General features: G+C 31.1%; 1 protein-coding gene across 3 annotated transcripts in view; it reads left to right on the top strand.

The window, feature by feature from the left end:
* Nucleotides 1–15,593, top strand: part of LOC106478253 (folliculin-like) — a 38,916-nt gene extending 23,323 nt beyond the window's left edge. Inside the window, exons 7-12 of one of the 3 annotated variants that reach the window (XM_013938783.2) lie at nucleotides 4,353–4,466; nucleotides 6,776–7,013; nucleotides 7,297–7,399; nucleotides 8,240–8,342; nucleotides 12,139–12,284; nucleotides 13,541–15,593. In XM_013938783.2, the coding sequence (XP_013794237.1) occupies nucleotides 4,353–4,466; nucleotides 6,776–7,013; nucleotides 7,297–7,399; nucleotides 8,240–8,342; nucleotides 12,139–12,240 (660 nt within the window). In that variant the 3' untranslated portion in view covers nucleotides 12,241–12,284; nucleotides 13,541–15,593. Of the gene's footprint in view, nucleotides 1–4,352; nucleotides 4,467–6,775; nucleotides 7,014–7,296; nucleotides 7,400–8,239; nucleotides 8,343–12,138 lie in introns of all 3 variants that reach the window. The other 2 variants (XM_013938784.2, XM_013938782.2) reach the window with 2 other exon arrangements.
* The last annotated feature ends 6,578 nt before the right edge of the window (nucleotides 15,594–22,171 follow it).

The following is a 22,171-nucleotide window of genomic DNA, read 5'->3' as shown; positions in this document are numbered from 1 at the left end:
ACTCCTTTCTCTTCCAGTGGAGTATGGGAGTCCTTACCACTTTCCAGTTCCAAGCTGCTTGGGTGGTGGGCCATGGAGGTGTCCTTCTGAATGTGATAGTGATATACAGTACAAACAATGATGAAACCATTCATTTGAGAGTAGGGCAGTGGTGTTCTGCTGGTGTAGATGATGAGATGGCCTCCAACCTGATGCTCCATCTCTGTAGGGGGTTTATCTGATGGGAAGTTGTAGGTTTGGAGTGAGTTCTCAAAGTTGCAGTTCACCCCTTTGATTTGGATCTCTCATCCTATGCCCCATGGATGTGATTCCCAGTGGCTGGGTTTTGGTTCAGAGCTGAACCAATCAACATAAGTTGTCATACATGTATTACAGGTGTTTCTATCCCCTCACTCAATTATACTGTTGTTCACTTCACTCGTGTTGTGGGTCATGGTGGTGGTACTTGCAGATTAATAGAGTGCTTCCTCTTACACTATTGCTTGATGATTTTCGGATATCGAGGATGTTTTTGCACTGACAGTGATTTCTGTCAAATTGGGTTTGAGTGGAAGTGTTTACTTTACAGGGACATCTTTTATGCCCGTCGTCCAGAGGTTGGGTTCTAGGATCAGTCAAATAATTTATCATATTACTATCACGTGTCTCATTCACAGATCGGTGGGTGCGAGATTTTTCTCTAGTCTGCTGAACTTGAGGTGAAGATGATATGATCCTCTTTCCTACTCCCACAGATGCCTGGATTTTGGATTTGCCACTGGTATGATCCTTTTTCCTATCCCCCACATGGATGTTGGTTCCCAGTGGCTGGTTTTGGATTGTAGTTGACTTGCTGGCAGTATGATCCTCTTTCCTACCCCCACATGGATGTCAGTTCCCAGTGACTAGGTTTTGGATTGTAATTGATTTACTAATGGTATGATCCTCATACTATCCCCACATGGATGTCACTTCCCTGCAACTGGGTTTTGGATGCAGTTGACTTGCTGTGTATGGTCCTTCACACCCTAATCACTTTACACCGAGGGACACATCCTTTTTATTCTCACCCACATTCATGTAATCTATGGGATTGAGATTCAGATATTGTGTGGTTTGGATCCCTATCCATCAATTGTTTTCTCCCTTTTGGATGTGCTCCTCCCATTTTCTGCCCATGTCTGAGTCACCTCTTTTCCCACTGAGTGAAGAGTATACCTGATACAGAAGTGGTGAGGTCTCCCATATATGACCTTCTAATGCAAGGATCTCCTCTTTAGGGTGCTATTCAGACACTTTCAAAGGATGCTTCTTTCTTTTCCTTGTACAGGTCCCTCCACCTATTCAATGTGGGATTCTAGCTATTTATGTGTTTGAAGGGAGTATACTGTATAGGAAGTTATAATTTTCCTATACTAAAAATGTATTTCCAAGAGGTACTTGCCTCTTCTCACACTTCCTACCTTTCCTTCCCGCTGAAAACCGGAGCTTCCATTTTCTGCCAAAACTCGATGTGATAGTACAGTAGAACTGAAGAGAGTGAGTCACATGCATCAGGTGGAGGGTTGTCACATGAGGATTTACATGCAAGATGCACTTGAACCATGTTGAACATAGCATACATGGGAGCTCAAGGCTTGTGACATGTGAAAAACATTTTGCATGTAGAGGGCAGCACTGAATGAGAATAGTTATTTATGTGAGTAGAGGTAAGTACCGATTGGAAATACATTTTCAGTATAAGAAAATTTTAACTTCTTTATGTTTATTATATCAAAGTAATCGATTTATATTCTCTTTTCATCATAATTCTATGTATTTAATACCAGAAGTCAGTTATTGTCGTGACTGTTGCCTAGGTACTTATTTTAAAACGGAGTTCCACAGTTAATGAATTTTTATCGCTCAGTACATTGTTGCCTGATGAAGGCCTTGGTAAGAGGGTCAAAAACATGCAAATGAAACTATTTTAACATTGATAAAAGTCTGTGTATAATTGTACTTATTAATTTACCTTCATTATGAGTCTTAAATAACATTTTTTAGGGTCCAGTTAAGCATGATTGAAAATATACTCCTGTGATACTCTTCCTGAGTAGGTGTTTCCCCTCCTCTCACTTTCTAGTGAAACTCACAGCTGCACTGCTCATTCAAAAGTGATTTTTGTAAAATTAATGAAGAAAGTTTTGCATCATTTGTATCTCCTTCAATTTTTTAAAAATCATTTTTAATAAACGAAAAAAAATTGACCTTATTTCAAATTTGTTTTTTTTTTTGTCTGCACAGGTAATAATGACATATTAAAAAAGAATTTTTATCAATTTGGAAATCAGAAGTAAAAACGAAAAAAAATTTTTTTTTAAAACCTGTTGTTATAAAATTGTGATTATTATTAAATGCTTATTCCATAACAATTTACAGTTTGTTGTACCAAGTGACAGATGGTAGCATATACTTTTCTCTTTTCATGGCTTAAGGGCTATAGGGCAAAATTATAGGCCAAAAAAATTGGCCAAAATGTTTTTTGGGAAAAAAAACACCCAGGTGCATACCCTCAGAATTTCCTTAGTATCAGGTCTGTAGGTTCCTTCCTCTTTGAGCTATGGCATTGATTGACTGACCTGTGTGTGTGTGTGTGTGTGTGTAGAGGCTGTTTTATTACTATAGATAAAAATCACCTTACACTCAGACTAGTCAGAATATTAGTCAGACTGACTCATTATAGGCTTTGTAAATTCCCAGAATAATCTTCCGTAAGAATACTTTATTATCAAAATTTGCCCAATTTTGGGAAGATACAATTAGTAAAATCAGATTTATAGTAAACATTTTTATGTATAGCTTCACAGGAACAAGGTCAGACCAGTAGCCTGATGCTGTGCACATGTAGTTAACATGATTTCTTTGTAAGAGAACAAGTTTTCCCTGTCACTGTTTATTCTTAAGGCTTTTTACTAAGAGTATGAACATCATATTACCTTGTGTTCAGCCAGTTAATGGTTTGATTTACCACCACCAAAACAAATTATATAAATATATATTTTTTTACATGAAATCTGATTAGTCTGTCTGTCTTTAGTTTTAGTGGGATGTTCCTCAATTTTCTTAGATTTTGTTTTACCATTTAAAATATCCAAAACATTTTTATTATAGTCAAATCTGTTCCAAATTAGTTATTTGTAACTGTATAGTTATTATTCTTAATAAGTTTTTAAAACTTCCAATACCAATAATCCAATATTCTATGGCTTATGGTTAAAGTTATGGGTGTGTAGACCAGTTAGACCAATACTACTTACTATGTTATGTAAAGATATATCTGTAGGTGTTGGATACACTTCAAAATACCTCAGTTCCTTAATTAATTATTCGAACAGTAAGAGATAATTCTAAAATTATAACTTTTTAAAAATATCATACAGTCCTTAAATTCTGACATAAGTTTTTGTTCTGTATCTTTGAATTTATAGTTAGGTAGGTTCTGAATAACATCATCGGGTTTCACAAGCAAACAACCGTCATATTGAGTTATATTGAGTTCTCTTCCAATTTTTTAATTGATTTATTCTCATTTTCAACAAATAATTGTTACTTTTTTATATTTAATCCACATTATTAATCAAGATTTTAACTTATTGTCTATATATTCCAAGTAGCTTCTCTAAATCCTTCTCAGTTTTTCTTTAAACTTTATTTCTGTATTTAAAAAACTGTCTGAACTTCTTAAATCTTAAAGATACAATTTTTATATTACAAAACTTTGGTATCAAGTCAAAATTTTACAGATATTCAACTTTAATTTACACTTTTGATATGTTATTCATGTTTTCACAAATTATCTTTGGTTGTCCTACCACATTTTCTTAAATAAAATATTTATGCAGAGTATCTCAAGTGAGCCAAATATTTTAATATAATCCAAATTATAAAATACATATCATTGTCTCAACACAAAGTCTGTTAAAATCTTAAAGATTTAAGTGTAATATACAAATTTAAGTGTGACAAAAAAAATTACTAATTTTGAGTTAAAAAACTACAACCACAACAGAACCATATTTCAAGTGCCTTGATTAAACTATGAACTATAAACATAAAATTAATGAATAAGATGCAGTATGAGAATTCTTTTGGTAGTGAATGGTATAAAAAGAAGGCAATAATTTGAGAGTTGATAAATATTAGATTCCAAATATGTATAATATCTCCTATACTAGTCCACAGTATGTATGTTAAGAGGTTGATACTGAATTCTTTTTTTAAGTTATTTCTTTCAAAGAATGTTGTAAATTATATTGTATGATTTATCACAGCTATTTTTTTAAAAGTATGGTAAAACAAATACTGATTTATTTAATTTTATTGTTTTTTAGATCTTAGGGAAAGAGAAATTTCACACACTTGCTTACAACATAGTGATTGGCAATCAATTAATTTTCAGAGGAAAACCTCGGTCTCTTATTTCATCTGTTATTTTGTGCCTCAAGGTAAGATATAACATTTCAGTTAATTGAAATTGACAAAAAATCTTAGGTTAAAATGTGTGACATATATCATACTTATCTATCTTTACCTAATTTTATCCCATTGAATTTTTGCCGATTTAATTGACTTCTTCTCCAGAAAACACATTGTTTACAGCTTGATTTTTATAATAGCTCTCATTATTAAAAGCTAAGTGTTTACAGTATTCAGCACTGTTAATAACTAATCATCATTTAATTCTTATAATTTTTTTATTCATTTTACTTTACAAAAAGTATTTAATTACCAGTTTTAATGGGTATATAAAATTTTCCTCTGAAAAGCTTGGCAAATAAACTTAAGCAAAACATTCAACAGGTATAAAAGTAACTTGAAATTGATAATTCAATTAAAAACTGTAGTAAACAAAGGAAGGGAGGAGAAATGAAGAGAAAAAAGAAAGAGGCTTCTTAGTTATTAAGGTCTGGCATGGCCTGGTGGTTAAAGGACTCGACTCACAATTTGAGGGTTGCAGGATTAAATTCTCGTCACCAAACATGCTTGCCCTTTCAGCCTTGGGAAGCTATAATGTGAGGGTCAGTCCCACTATTCTTTGGTAAAAGAGAAGCCCAAGAGTTGGTGGTGAGTGGTACTGGCTATCTGCCTTCCTTCTAGTCTATCACTGATAATTAGGGACAGCTAGTGCACATAGCCCTTGAGTAGCTTTGCATGAAATTCAAAAAACAAACAAAAAATCGTAGCTTTTGGCCTTCTTTACAAAAGACTAATACACGAGAAAGGTATTGATAAATGCTCTTTGAATAAATATGTTGCACCACACTGTGGAATTGTCCATTTCAAAAAGTTGCTCCACATCATGTAATAACTTTTAATTTTACAATGTGATATAAACAACACTATAGATTTGTAATGAATTTTTATTTAATAAGTGTAAAAGTGAAGCTTTGTTTTTAGGTATTAAGTACTAGGCCTCTTTTAGGCTGTTCTGTGTGTCCGTGGAATGGCCTGAGCAATTTTTGATTACTTAATATTTTTTCTGAGATTAAACTGAGAATCCTTGCAAAGCTACTACATGATATAAAGTCATTTCATGAAATGGACAATTTCACAATATGGATGCTTTAAACATGTAGATTGAGCATAAGACCAGTGAATTGCGAATTGTAGGTGAAGTGGGAAAAGTGCATTTAATTTGTGAATCAAAACGTGATGACTTATTGTTTTTTCTATCTTTAAAACATTGATAGAAAGGAAGCTTTAATAGGTGTTACATGTTTTGAGTATAATAATGATTATGAATGAATGTATTTTGCTCAAAATGAATATCAGGCAGATATTTTTTAATTTTGACTTTTACATTAATGTTCATTTTTATGTAGTTGATATGCTACAGAATTTTAATCATTTCTGTATTGTTAATTCATGAATAATCTTGTAAGGGTCTTATCATATTCAACTAAACCTAATAATGTTTTCAGTTTGATAGAAATTCGTGATTTTAGCCCTCTTCCCAACTTTCTGATCAGAAAACAATTCCTGACATTTCTTCATGAGTAATTGTGAATTATCCTATTTTGTAACTGAAGTTTGTAATTCCCACCATTTTAAAGGAAATGATCACTACTGATCTGCATAAAGATAATTAAGGTTAATTTGTCAACAATGATATTCATAGTTTCCACAAATTTTCATAACTTTCTATTTATTTCATACTTGTACTATTTTCAACTGTAATAATTACAAAACAGCATCTGCAAAGGCAGAACATAAATAAACTTGATGTTCTTGGTCAACATTATGTTAATAACAGGTTTATATTGAACATTGGTTTAAAGACTTATCTTTATTGGGAAGTGTGAAATAACTCATTTTGTTTCAAAATCTGCATAGAATGCATAAAAAAACTAGTAAAAGACAGAAGAGTTGTTTTTCTCAGGTAACTAGGAAACTTAAGTCTTGTTAAGTGACAAGGTTTGTTTAGCATGCAGTTTAGAGCCTCTTCATGAGCTAGAACTATACATAGCTTTAAAATGTATTTCATCAACTTTAAGTCATTAAAAAATCATATTATTTACAAAATTGAATGAGTGGACTGATAGCATACAAAAATTTGGCTGTTCCTTCCTATATCAAAGGAGAAGAGTTATTGTAAGTCATATATTGAAGTGATATGTGTTTTTTAGAAGTTATCAATGTTTTATATATATATATATATATCAATTTTTCAATTTCATCTTTAAATTGATACATTTAAAGCAGTTACTCATATATACCTAATTGTGTAAAGTCAATATTAATTGTTATTCTGTAGGATCTACTTCCAAGAGGATGTTTTCATCCCGTGCTGAACAGTAACATTTATGAAGATTCATGGAAATGTAACGTTTTGAGTCTTAATGAGGAAGTTCAAATCCCTTCTCACGTCTTGTCCTCTAGTTTACACCTTTGCATAAATGTTTGTATAAATTCATCACAGAAGGATTCTTCAAGCAGAAATATTGGGGATTATGAGTTCACTTTGCACTTCAATGGAAAACTACCAGAAAAAAGTATAATATTTTAGTCTATGCCTTCAAGTTTTAGCTGATGTAGACTTTAACAGATGCTCTTTTAGGCATAAATGATGATTACTAATAGAATAATTTTTACTAATAATTTTTAAAAGATAAAATGTTGATTTTTTATTATCATCAAGTAAAATAAAATCAAAGTTTGTATGTTTCCAAAGTGGATTTTAATATTTTTGATCTTAAAAGTGGTTTTGAATTTATTGCAAAATTTTATACAATGTGCAGACTTCAGGTATTTCTAACATTCTTAATCATGTTACAGTTCCTCAAGTACTCACCGAAATGGAAAGGGCCATACAGAATCCTACATTTTCAAAATCTTCCTTGGAAACATTTCTGTTCACCATCAAAGAAGTCTGGATGAAGTAAGATACGAAAAACATAGCTAGTGTAATATAAATATGCCTTTGTAACAAAAACTGATATTCGAATAACAGTCATGTACAACTGGTATAATTTCGTAGCTATGATTGATTTTGTCAGATTAAATAAGTCAGAAAAACTACTTTTACAAGCCATATTTTTGGAAAATTCAAAAAATTTCCATAAAAATTTTAATAGTTTTTTTCATGGTGCTTTATATTTAGTTAAACTATTAATAAAAGTAATTTTTGGATTACCAATGTTGACTTTTTCAATGCTTAAAAATTTAAATTACACTTGTTTATAGCATCTGGTATTGTACCTTCTGAACATATTGCAAATGTGTAAACATAAGTTATACATTTTATTTTAGTATCTATTGGCTGTTTTTTTTGTATAAAATGTCTGTTTTGTAGATTGAATGTAGATTGAATTTACTTGTTTCCTTCTTCAGAAACAAGCTGTACTTGATCTGTAATTAGTTAAGTGATAACATCTATTTAATATGATTAAACTTAAGTGGAGTCATGCCTTTGTTTTGAAATTTGGAAAGACAATTCAGAACCTTGAAATCCAGATCAATATTATGACTGAGTACTGTTCACATGTACAAAAATTAAGATGATAACTTTGTTAGCATTATCCAAAAAATGTGTGATAGTAAGTATCTGTTATTAGTCTACCAGATTTGCATATAATTATTCACACACACTATGTGATGACTTGAATTTTTTCTATTTATTCTTAATATGTTTATTGATGTTAAGTGGTATTCAGCATTATTAATATGAAATATGTCTGAAATAAGTTATTTTATCGTGAACGTATGAATTATTTTCTAGCAAAGTGAAGGTCTTGTTCACATTTTCACGTGCTGGTCAGAGGTCATCAGAAGAGGCCAATAAACTACTTCAGGTTCTAGGAGCTTATGACTATGATAAAGAAGTTAGTGTTAATTTTTTTGTTGAAACTACAAAGACTTGTTTGATAATTTAAGTGTGAGAAAAAAAATTATGCCTCTAAAGTAATTCTACAATGTTTGTTGCACGTTTTCAAGCTCATTCATAACTCTTCTTCAGATAAGGAACTTTGTTAGATGACTCTCATCTGAAAAGAAATTTGTGAATGATCTCAAAGCTTGCAGCAAGTGAATATAATATGGAGTTAGCATGGAAATATAATTTTATTCCAAAGGTTGGATCACAAGTTTTACAATAATATAGAAAATTTTAATCAATATTTTTCTTTCTTAGGAAGCATAATATCTTATAGACATTTCAACCTCTGTATTTTTTTATCTTTAAACTAATAATCATAAATCATATAAAATTTATCTCGATATCAGTGTAAAGTGTAATAGATAAAGTTGTGAAACATTATTTTCAACACTCAATTTTGCAGTTACAGGTTTGTTTCATAACAAACTATACTTTATAATCTATTTACTTTGTATTAGCAGTGTTTTCCAAACAGTGGCTTCAGAGGCAGAAGAATTAATTTGATTATTTAGGTTTTTAATATATAAAGGTCAAGTATAATTTGGCAATCTTTAATTTCAGAATTTTTCCTCTTAACCCTTTCACTGCATAATTAGTAAATCCCCAATCATAAAGTAGCAGAATATTTTGCTGTATTATGATATATAAGACACACTTACATTGCATGTTAATAACTTACCTACATTATGGTAAAAACACAGAGAAAATATGACAATCAGCTGATATATCTGTGTGTGAGTGACATGGGTGCCTTGCATTATCTGCTAGCTGGTGCCCCAGCTGAGGGATTGTATATACTTGTGTTTCGCACTTATGCTCTCAGATGTCAACACAACTGCTGTCTGTTGGTCGATTTAAGTTTGAGGAGGGTTGTCACTTTTCGCTGTAGAGGGAAAATATTTTTGATAGTTATGGAAGAAAGTCGATCTTTGCTGTCAACGACAAATAATCTTCTGTCGACTACACTTGCTTTCCATGGGGAATGGGCTAAAAATTCTTATGTTTGAATAAAGTAAAATAATTTACTTGATTTGCTCTTAGTTTCAAATATTATGGTATAGATAATTTTGAGAGGATGAAATGTTCTAAATACTTCCTCTGACTTGATTGTTACTGGCTAAATTGAAAACATTTCCTTGGTACTTTAGCTGTATTTTTTTGTTATCATCCAGTTATTCTGTTTCAAACTTTGAATGTGATTAGATTGAGTTCTAAACTTGTTCATACACTTCTTTGGTTTTATTTTGTGTTATTTTCCAGTTATTTTGTTTCAGGATTCACCTCTTTCCTCTTGTTCATACTTATTATTATTATTTCTGACAAACTATTATTTAACTTTTTGTTCACTGGTAGCTTCAAAACTAATTCTAAAATCTATCCTTAATACAAATACATTTTTCACATAGTTTACAATTAATTTGAAATACTTTAATATACAGAATTTGATATGAAGACAAAAGATGAAACACTACTTTATAAAAAATATTCTATTTGAAAGCAATTGAAATGGATAATCTGCCTGGTGAAATGTTGATTAGATTATATTTTGACCTGCTTCTTTATATCTCCATCAGGTCTGTAGCTCTTCTGTGTGTCCATAACGGGGAGCTTGGTAGTGTAATTACAAAAGCTCTTATTTGAATGGTTAATTCAATTCTATTTTCAGACATCATAAAGAAATTATTAAAATAACTGCAAGTGAAAAAGAATTGAGTGATTGATGTTTTGGTCAAATAACATTCATTATGACCTTTTTTATTATGACTTAAACCATTTATGTTTAAAGCAATTTCCCATTGTCAAAGTTCAGCATTTATGAGTGATTGAAGTGCAGTTTGACAATCAGAAAGATTTTATGGGTTAAGGATGTGCCTGTACAAAGAAAATCGGGAATGTTTCACCATATGACAACTTGTCGTGAAAGAAAACATTAACACATAAACATTTCATTGTATTGAGTAACAGCATGATACCTAATAATATGTAAATGTAAATTTGTTATAGCAGTGTTAAGAAGTCACTTAAAATTATGTCAGGCAAAAAGTCAACATGGTAAAGATCATGATAAAATTATTAAAATGTATAAAGAGAGGGTTGTGTTTTAATTCCATCTTGAAATTATTTTATTGTCAGTTGCTTCACAATATTTTATTATAAATTACCAAATCTTTGTGTTCTCAATGCACAGAATATGAAAGCATTTTTTTGGGTTTTTTTTTTACAGCAATGATTTTTCAGTTCATTGACAAGAACTGTATGAGTATCATAAAAATTGTCTATAGAGTAAAGGCTGATTTTGAATATGCTTTAAAGTAGACTAACAACCTTCACATTCAAGTACTGAAATTCTGTGTTTAAAGTGATAAAAACATATGAAATAAAAAAAATACTTCATTTATAGGAGCAGTTGAGCACAATAAATGCAGCATTTATTTATTTGTTTTGAAAAACTTGTTAAGTAAATAATTTTCGTCCTTGTAAACAAGAGCTAGATAAAGACATACAACCAATTGACTGTTAGTTTTGAATGCCTACATGGACCTTGGTCACGTCATAAGTAAATCTTTAACCCATCAGTTTTGAGCATTCTCATGGAATCATTTTCACGACCTTCTAATAATTATAAAATTATAAAATTTTAAATTTTTTACATTTGTTTTTCCATTCAGCATCATGGGTACCCACACAAAGCATTGTTGAGTAAATAGCCTCAAACTTCTCCCTGTTGAGCATTTGGAGTCACTTTCGGATGGGTAAATTTGAATTTTCGGCTGGAAGCTGTTAGCATCTGTTTGAGTATAAGGAGTTAATAAAATGCAACATACACTTCCAAAAGCTTATTCATGTTAACTAGAAGAGTAGTACTTGTATGAAAAAATCGACCTTATATTTTTATGGGTAGTTTAACATAATGTTTTATAATAACAAATGTTTAATCATGAATGATTTTATACTATATGGATGCATAAAATAATAAGTAAATATATAGTTTACCACAATATTCCAATATATGTGGTAGTTCAATATTCTTTAAATGACATAATAATTTTATGGCCAGAAATTTGTATCATGGTAATACCATTATGTTGGGTAACCAGCACGTCACCACTTTACGGCAAGTGAGCCATTATTATGAGGTATGATAGTATACATAGAGAAGCAACCACAATGAAGATAAATTCTTTGAAAGAAAGAAAGTATTATGAGTGTTCTTTATGAATTATGAACATGGTTATCATTTTTCATTAATGATAGGAAGGAGTTATAGGAGAAAGTTGAATTATTGTTTAGTTTCAGACTGTCCATTTCAACAAAAACTTTTAAGTTTTCTGCCACTTTCTTAGTCTTTTAAATGACTTATTAATCAGAACAACTGTGCACAATATAATGAGGCTGTAGTGAGTTTACATATCAATTCCAGTATTATTCTCTACTATTAATCTAATTTAATGTAAATTAAATATTTTAACTATTAATTTCTACTATCCCTTATAATAGTGTTTGTTTTTCATATTAATTATATACACCATAGTACAAAAATTACATGATTGTATTTTAACCTTTGTGAACATTTTTTTGAGAATGAGATCATATTGATCTTTTAGACATTAATAAATTACACAATAATTAGTTTTCTATCTGTCTGGTTAAATTAATTATTAATTTAATCTAATGATTCCTGGTTAGATAAAAAAATTAAATTTGCTGAAGTTATATCAAAGCTGTTTTTTTTTTCATTGTAGCTTTTGAAGTTTTGGATGACAGGTCTCAGTATGCACTACAAGACCCATGTTTTGTCTGCTTCTATCCAGCAAGGTGCAGGTCATGAAGGACCTGTCTACTGATGGACACATCTTGAGTTGGTGCCTTGGATTAGAATTGTCATATTGTAAGCATTATCATCAGAAGATATTGGATTAAAATAGAACTGGCTAACTGATATCATGAAGAATTGGTATTTTCAAGTAGAAAGGATAGATCAGTGCTAATAACTTGCAATAACTACAGTAATTTTAAGTTATTATGTAGAGGTAATTGAAATAACAGAATTATCTAGAAAGTGAGGAATTTCGGTTACTTTTCTTCTTCACACAGAATAAGGCTGCAATACCAGCACAGTCTGTTGATATCCTAAAGGCAAAGTTTTCCCTAGCATAGTACAACTTGAAACTTTTTTACACCACAGGGTATGATTATACTGGATTTCAACACAGTATTGTATTATCTCTGTTGGTTATAAATATCCACATCTTGTACTGTTTTATTGGGGTATCTGTAATTATGAAAAACTATTTTAAGTAGTTTTCAAGTTATTGTACTTGTTTGTAATCAAAACCATTAAATGAATATCTGTTAAACAATCTTAATGTGTGAATATATATATATATACACACATCCAAATATAAAATGTCATAAAATAAACATAAAAATGAAGGATGTGACGATGTCAAAACTTTACAAAATGTCAAGTACCATACAAGCAGTTGCACCTTCACATGTCCAGGAAATAATAGGGATAGAACATACATTATGCTTTCAAACTTGACTTGGAGTTATATGCATTTTGCTTATCCCTGCATGGATGCCATGTTGTTATTGATGCAACTGACTTGCCACCTGGTGATGAGAAACTTGATAACATTAGTTACAGCACCTTTGAATTCATAATTTTTCATTTGTGATGTTTTATTTTTGGATGAATAATTTTTTTGTTCACCCAGTATATTTAAAAAAAAAAAAGGTGTCCTTGTGAGCAATCAATTTTATTCTTTCCTGTGATTGAAAAAGCTTCACTAGGATTGATTACATTATAATGTGAACACAAAAAAGAAAGTAAGGTTGAATGTTATCATTATGCTAGTTAAAGACAAAAATAAGTTATCAAATATTTTAGTATGTGTATTGGCTGAAATATATGATTTTATGCACATGTACATGTGACAGGTAGTCTGAGTTTGGCAAAAAACTTAATTGGTTTAGGTATATAGTCCATTACTCACCAGTAATATCCTAAAATATGTGTTTGATTAACATGTAACATACCATCACAATTAATTATCCATTATTATTTAGTGAATTAACTGCTTATTTATTTATTTAGTATTACATGAGGCCTACTTTGTTTATTTGCTTCAATTTTCCAAGCATCACTGATGATGATGACCATGAATCTTCCAAAACCAACTTGTTGCAGTGAGAGTAGCAAGTCAAAGAATAGAGTAGAGCTCTGCTTCGTCTTTTCTTCATTGAAATTCATGTGTGATGCAGAAAAGAAATAAACAAAGAACTTAATTATAAATTGACCTGGAAGGGTCAAATGGATGTTTCTAGACTGTAAAAATAAAGATTCTTTGTGTAAGATACAAACTACACTATTTTGATTTTAAATAAATTCATAATAATAAGACCCTTTTTTTCGTGGTTTCCTGTAAATTTTAAAGTTAATAAGTATCTCAAATGCCTTTCAGCTGGAGTTCACAAATAATGTATGACTGTTAGTATAGTTAGTATTTTGAATCTTGAACTGTTGTCACATATAACAGTTTTGCGACTATATCTGTTGGGTCACCTTTTGAGAGCAATATTTTTCATGATCACTAATGTCATGTTTTACCTTTTACTGGTGTAAATATCCTGTAAATTCAATTATTTAAGAACAGAACATTTATCTAATATGAGGTTAACATTTAATAAAATCCGATCTCAGACAACCCAGGTAATAGAAAGTGTTCCTTAAACAAGCTCCTACATTTTATTTTCTGGAATTAAGAGAGAGTTTCCATTTTTAATTGGAGTTGAAATGAGTTTGTCCTCTGCCTTTTAATGAGCTTTTACTAATATTACAAGTACAATTTAAATTTTTGTGTAGTATGAAGTAGTTATTTTGTATATAGTTTTCAAAAATATATTTCTGTAATAAATTTTTCAAGAGTTGTTTAAAAGAATATGCTATCAGTTGTTTTATATATATATATATATATGATTTAACTAACTACAGAATGGGTAATTATTTAAATACATGCAGATAAATTGTGGTTTCTTTAGGATGTTAGAATGTTCAAGAAGTAGATAATGTAGATTACAGTCTTCACTAGTAATTCAAAGAAATGAGGAATAACAATTATGTAGTCAATGTTTTGGGTGATTATTTGTTTTTTTTTCTACAAAACATTGACTGCACAACTGTTACTTTTCTTCTCTTTAATGATCTTAACCATTTAATTTTTATTTTAAGATTTTATCATGATGTTGTTGCATTTGTTTATTGTTTGTATTAAAATACTTGGAATAGATTTTTAACAGGGAACCATATGTATTTATCTGTTTGATTTTGAATATAAATACAATGTGCAAATGATTTTGTTACTTATTTATGTATTACATTAAGTTATTTAGTCTTACACAGGTGGATTTATAACATAAGAAAGTATAGACGTTGAGTGCATTCATTATTTATGATTTAAATCCTCTTCTAGTAAATTCTGTTGGACAGGATCATTTTGTTATGATCTTAAAGAGAAAAATATTTTTGCTGTTATCATATTTGAGATCAAAGTACTGGAACACATGGTTTTTATACTTGTAATATCACACTGATTGTACATTATGCTAAATAAATAGTTATTTAAGTAGTACATTCTTAATATTCTCTTCCTGACAAAAGAACTTAAGATTGTCACTGAGTATAAATCTGTATATGATAGTACAGTTTACGTAATATTGTTTTCTACTCATACTGCATTAATTGTGGCCATTTATGTAAGTTTTATGTATTGTTTATCTCTTCCAATATCTTTATGTAATTCCTTATCCACAATCGTGATTATCATAATAACGACAGTTATTAGGGTTAACGAATAATTACTTGTGGATTTTTTTAAATCTTGATAAGACGGAGTTCAGCTGATCAGTATAAGAATATGTGTAATGGATTGTAAAGAATGACGTTTGAGAAAGAAAATTTGAAGATGAGATTAAAAATATCACGTGTTTAATGAAGTATATTTAATAAACAAGGTTAGAATTCGGTACTGTTATTGAATGACAATGAACTTCATTTTCAGTATAATTTATTTCAAAGTACGTTTATCATTAATTCGAACTCTTTTTTAAGAATAAAGGTGTATGTGCTCAAGTAAAATCCACATTATTTACCCATTATTATGAAATCGGTAATAAAAGACCTGAGATAAAAACATTACAGAGAATGTAGAAAATTATAATAGTTGCTTTTTAACAATTTTATTTATAAATCCTACAATAAAAGATATTATTTTTGAAGAAAAAAATGATTTAAAAATTTTGAATCTGCAATAAATTACTTTTCTAATTGACCCTTTTATGGCGTTATTAGTGGCATTTTGGTAAAGATGAACAACACGATATGGTTTGTAGAAAACTTTATTACAAACTTAGTAACAAATATGCAACGTTTTGTCATCATCAGATACAAGTAGTTAATATAGGTAAAGGAACTTGTATATAGTATGGAGTAAACAGGTCACATGACCGGTGATTGTTTTGCAGCTTTGTAAAAGGTAGCTGAAAACCCCAGTGTGTTGATTTAGAATAAAGCTGTTTTGTTCAATTAAGATAGCTTCCTTGGTTAATGTTTGGTTCTTTGTCTAAAATTAGTGTTAAGATTGTAGTTTCTTTGAGTTGCAATGGTAATAAACATAGGAGGTTTTTTTTAATATGTTCGGTGGATCTGTTTCCAGTTTTCTTCTGGTTTCTCCAATGTAAATAGGCCTCACAGTGGTATGTCAGCGGACTTACAACGCTAGAAACCAAGTTTCGATACCCGTGGTGGGCAGAGCACAGATAGCCCATTTTGTAGCTTTGTCCTTAACTACAAACCAACCAACCAGTGTAAAATTCTGGGCAGTTATGACGTTAGTATTGTGTGATTCCTCATAATATTTATTTAGTAACTATTTGAGTTTAGGGTTGTGTTTATGAGTGAATTTGAAGTCGACAGGAATTATGTTTAATAGTAAGTTTTATCCAAAACTGTTTTTAGTGTAATGTTGTGTTGTTGTCTGGTTTATTAGTGATAGTTTTGTACGCGAATTGAACTCTCCACACTAAGTGAAAATCATGTAAAATCTTTCAATATCATAGTCGTTTATATTATAACGTGTAATAACTGCCCAGAATTCTACATTGGATAAACCGGAAAAAAATTGGAAACCAGATTTACCGAACTTAATAAAAATTCTACCATGTTTACCACTGTTGCAATATATTTATTAAAAACTATAATTTTAAACATAGAACTAAACACCAACAAATGCAAAATCAAGAAAGCCACCTCAAATGAACAAAACATCCCTACTCTAAACCAACACCTTTGAGTGCCAAGATACCTTTACTAAGAAGCTGTTAAGTAATCTTGTTATTTGGCCTCATTGTTCCATACCGTGTTTATATTCTTGTGTCTATGTAAACTACTTTACCTGATGATGACAAAATCTCGTCTTAACGTTGTACATTTGTACTGGATTAAACTTTAATTGAAGTTTTATTCATTGCTCATTCAAGTCGCCTCCAAATTTTCTTGTCTAAAAGTGGGTTTCTCGTCATCAAATATGGACAATACAAATACTCAATTTGGTAAGAAACCAGAATAACGGTGCTAAACCAGTTACCATATTACGAGTGGGTCCCACTTATACCGTTAGAAACCGGGCTTTGATACCTGTGGTGTGCAGAGCACAAAAAGCCCTTTGTGTATCTTTGTGCTTAATAAGAAACAACAATAATACAAATGGAGCTTGTTCAGATGAGGTATTTGGTGGAAATTCGATTTACTGATTAAGATGATGGCCTGAAAGTCGTTCACAAGGACAGGGATGGTTTCATCGAAATTCAAGATTATTTCTGTGTGCTGTTTACGAGATATTTAAAAACTTGAAACTCCGGAGATACTATAAAAATATTATTGCCACGACAGTAAATAAGAATCCCAAGCTCTGTTTATTTTTTCTTTAAGAAAGTTCACTCAGCTGGTCGCTAGTGAGACGAACTTAAACTTCTACACACAAAGGGTACAGGGATCACAGGGTCTATAGGATGTTGCTATTTGATGACCATCACGAACAAATCTAAATGTGCACTAACGTCTGCATTTCATATATATATATATTATAGCGTATTTTTTAATTTTCAGTTTTATTGATTGCAGAACATTATTAAACCTTCTTCATTTGTGGAAATAATAATAAACAATTGTTGAAACTAAGAGAAAAAATAACATGAATTATATAATCATACATCATTATTTTATCCAAGGTAGCCGAGTTGAAATTAAATGTCTAATCTTTAAGAGACTTAGATTACTCACCCTACTCAAGTACTTGAAAAATAAAAAAGGAATAGACAAGACCTCAATTTCGAAGTTTCATTTCGGTACGAATGAAATTAAGACTACAAAACAAAAAATAATGGTGAACTGTGTTCTATGCTACTTAATTGTGTGGTATTGTTTTAGGTGAATTGCAAAGACTTTCACGTGTGTGGTGTGATAACTAAGGATTTTTCTTTTCAAACTTAACATCAAACTTTTCATATGAAATTAATGAATAAATTATATTAAGGATTTTAATATTTCCAAAACATATTTTTGTTTCTTTTAGTCGTATTTATAACTTAACCAATATTGTCAATATAATTATCAGCTATGGTTAAAATAGTCTAGTCACTAAGGGTACTCAGTTGATAAAGTGTGATAGATACCAGGAGTGTTCTATATTATAAACTTTGGGTTAAAGTTTACTTTCAGGGAGCCTAGTAGCTAAGATGTACAACTTAATTGCAGGGTGTGCAGGTTAGAGGAGAATTTGTAGGGTTTTTTTTTGGTAGAGTTACAGAGGTGGAATGGGAGAAATGTAAATTGCTTGAAGTGGTAGCGAGGCTTAGTGAAGAACTTAAACTTTTTGCATGCAAAGGCTACAGTTGACAAAGAGGATTTCAAGGGAAGAAAGGAAATAGGGTTAAAAGCTTGGAAAATAATGCATTTGGGGGAAAGGATGGGATAGGGCAACCGTTTCCAGGCATTGCTAGTGATGAGGGGGGGGGAGTAATGTAAATAGATGGGATAATAAGGGATGATAGTGTAAAGGATAGGGAATTTATAGTTGTAGGTGACTCTCTAGATAGGCATGTAGATAGAGTAGTATATGGAGTAAATAGAAGCAAAATAATACGTTTATGCTATCCAGGAGCAGGGTTACAGGATATAACCAGAGAGATAGTGAAGGGTGCTAGCAGCAATGCAGTTTTTGTTGTACTTGTTGGGGCTAATGATGTAAGGAAAGATGGATCTGAGGAGCTTATTGATAAGCATAAAACATCGAAAAGGGCATTTATGGAAACGGGCAATAGCTTGATTTTGTCAGGGATATTGGCAAGAATAAATTGTGGGGATGAGATACTAAGTAGGTCACTAGGATTGAATGAAACGCTTAGATCAATATGTGGGGATGGACAAATAGGCTGGTTGAATTTGTGAGATAATTGTAATGGGAGAATTTTTTTGAAATACCAGGCTACAGATAGAGTATTGAAAAAAGGGAAGGGGTAGCTTTATATATGAGGAGTGAATTGCATCCTGTTGAGTTAGAACATGTTAAAGAAAATAGCACTGAGTTGAGTAAGTTTGGATTAGTGTTAGTATATATAAAGGGAAAAGTATTGTAATTGGGATTTGTTACGGACCACCAGGTGGGAATGTGGATGTTAATGAGAAACTGTATAATTAGATCAGAATAGTAGCTGAAAAGGATTTTGTTATCATGGGAGATTTTAATTTCAGGGGTATTGATTGGGGAAATTTCGAATCTGATCGTGAGGGGGATAGGTTTTTGAAAATTGCTCAGGATACTTTTATACACCAACTGGTGATGGAATCTACAAGATAGGAAGCTATATTAGATTAAATATTAGCATCCACTGTGAATATGATAGACAGAGTTGTGGTTTTTGAGCATTTAAGTACAAGCGAACATTGTGCTGTTAGGTTTGGGATTTTACTGCATGTAGAATTGAGGAAGAATAGTACCCTGATTCCAAATTTCAGGAAAGCCAATTTTGATGGAATGAGACATGATTTGGCTTATGTAGATTGGACTAAAGAGTTTATAGGTAATCTTGAATAGATTTGGGAAGCATTTAGGGAAAAATTGATCTGCCTACAGAACATACATATTCCCCTACAGAAAAAAAGGGCAATCGAGCGGAACAAGCCAGTATGATTTAGTAAAGGTTTAAGATATCATATTAATGGATAAAGATAATAAATTCAAGAAATTTAAACTTACTGGAAATAATAAGGACTTGGAGGACTGTAGGAAATTAAGAGAGCTGGTTAACAAGGAAGTTAAAAGGGAAAAACTGTATATGAAAGAGGGTTGGCTGAGAGAGTTAAATCAAACAATATGGAATTATTTAAGTATATGAGGGTAAGCAACATGTCAGGATGAGGATTAGGTGGGGAGCTGATCTCCGAAGATTATGAGATGGTAAACCTGTTAGATTATATGTGCTCTTCAATTTTTACGAAGGAAGATACAAGTATTATTCCCCAACCAGAGCACTTAATGTATGAGAAAAATATTGATGTAAAAGATATCATTTTAAGTTCTGAAATTGTAAGACGAAAGTTGGGAAACGTAAAAATTGATAAGTCTCCTGAACCAGACAACGTTTATCCTAGAGTTTTAAAGGAACTTAAAGATTTTATTTGTGAGCCACTAGCCAATATTTTTATAGGTCATTGAGCAGTGAAAGAGTATCAGAAGATTGGAAGTTGGCTAACGTTAGTCCAATATTTAAAGGAGGTGATAAACATTGTCCAGGCAATTATAAGCCAGTTAGTCTTATATCAGTAGTTGGAAAGGTTTTGGAGAGTGTGATTAAAGATGCATTGCAGAGGCACTTAAAGCAATTTCATATAGTTTCAAAGAGCCAGCATGGTTTCATCTCTGACATTCTTTGAGGATCTTACTGCAAGAGTTGATGAAGAAAATACTGTGGATTTGGCTTACCTTGATTTTCAGAAAGCATTTGATAAGGTGCCTCACAAAAGGATTGTTACAACAATGAAATCTGTGGGTGTGGGGGAAATGTTATTAAATTGGATAGAAAATTAGCTGAAGAGCATAAAGCAGAGAGTAGTAATAAATGGAGTTAGATCTGACTGGATCACAGTTACAAGCAGAATGGCTTTGTGCTGGGTCCTCTGCTATTTGTGATTTATATTAAAGACATTGACTCTGGAATGACTAACAAAATATTCAAGTTTGCAGATGACATTAACTGTGTCATATATAGGTACTTTCACGTACAAGTTAGCGTGTTTCTTCGAATCTTATTTAACTAATGAATTCACGGTGACAGATATGTTTACCAAAGATGTATCAATACTAGTTTTTGATGAACCTGTGTATATTGCTAGGCTAGACATTGAGTCCTTATATACAAATTTGCCGTTAAAAGAAACAATATGGTTAAGTAGTAATTTAATTTTTCAAAATTTGGATGTTGTTATGTGCATAATAAAACCTGTTTTCATTAAGACATTAGAATTTGTCACCAAAGAAACTAATTTTATTTTAATGATTGTTATTGTATTATGAACAAATTGATGGACAGGCGATGGGTTCAAGGAGTGCACCAAGGTTAGCTAATTTGTTTTTATCATATAAAAAATGTGGTTAGAAAATTGTCTGGAACAGTTTATACCTTTATACTACAAAAGATGCGCTGGTAAAACTTTTTGAATTTCAAAATTATTTGAACAGTCAACATAATAATATTGAATTTATAATTAAAAAACAAACTATAATTAATTTACCTTTTTTAGATACCAAAATAGTTAACTCAGGAAGAAGTTTTGAGACTAAGTGTTACCATAAACCAACATTTACTGAGCAATATTTTCATTTTGATAGTTTTTTACCTTTTGTATTCAAAAAGAATTTAATTCATCAGGCCTATAATAGTTAGTTTCTGTTCTGGATTCCATGAAAAAGTACAAATTATAAAAGTTGTTTTACAAAAAAGTTTTCCTTTTACAATAAATAGATATAATTATTTAAAAGCTCTGTATATTTCTAAAACCAGTAAACGTGTTGAAACAAAAATGGTTAGTTATTGTATTCTATTGTATTGGTAAACATGCAATAAAATTGAAGAAAAAAATATAAATGATTGTGAATAACACAGTTTATTTACAAACTAAGTTTAGCACTGTTTTCAAACCGATATGCCGTATATGTAATTATTTTAAATTTAAAGACAGGATTCCTAAAACGCATCGCTCATACGTCGTCTATAAATTTACATGTCAATGGTGTAACTATATCTATGTGGGCTTTACAATTCATTGTTTCAGCTCAAAAGTTAAAGAGCATGCGAAAATACACTGTTACGACAGCGGAAGTCGCGTGACCTGGGAGCATGCGCGCTGAAGTTTATGGGAGGATCATGAATTATCGTGGAGGCTCAAGTTTGTTCGAGGCGCCCTATTTTTTAGTATATAAGCCTGGCGAGAAAAACCAGCGCAAGGGCATAGATAGATAGATATAGAGACAAATAATTGAGTCAAGCGAACAGTAGGCACCGTAAGTAAAGTGTGTTAATCACTGTGATTTATAGCGTATGTTATAAAGGCTGTTAAGTAAAGAGACAAGAAACATATTTATTGTATCGCTGAAGTTCCTCGGAAAGAATTTATACCGGAAATTAACAAACAAGTACTCAACAAACTGGTGTCAG

This window comes from Limulus polyphemus, unplaced genomic scaffold (assembly GCF_000517525.1).
Source record: "Limulus polyphemus unplaced genomic scaffold, Limulus_polyphemus-2.1.2 Scaffold193, whole genome shotgun sequence".
NCBI classification, from domain to species: Eukaryota; Metazoa; Arthropoda; class Merostomata; order Xiphosura; family Limulidae; genus Limulus; species Limulus polyphemus.
This window is presented reverse-complemented; position numbering and strand designations above follow the sequence as displayed.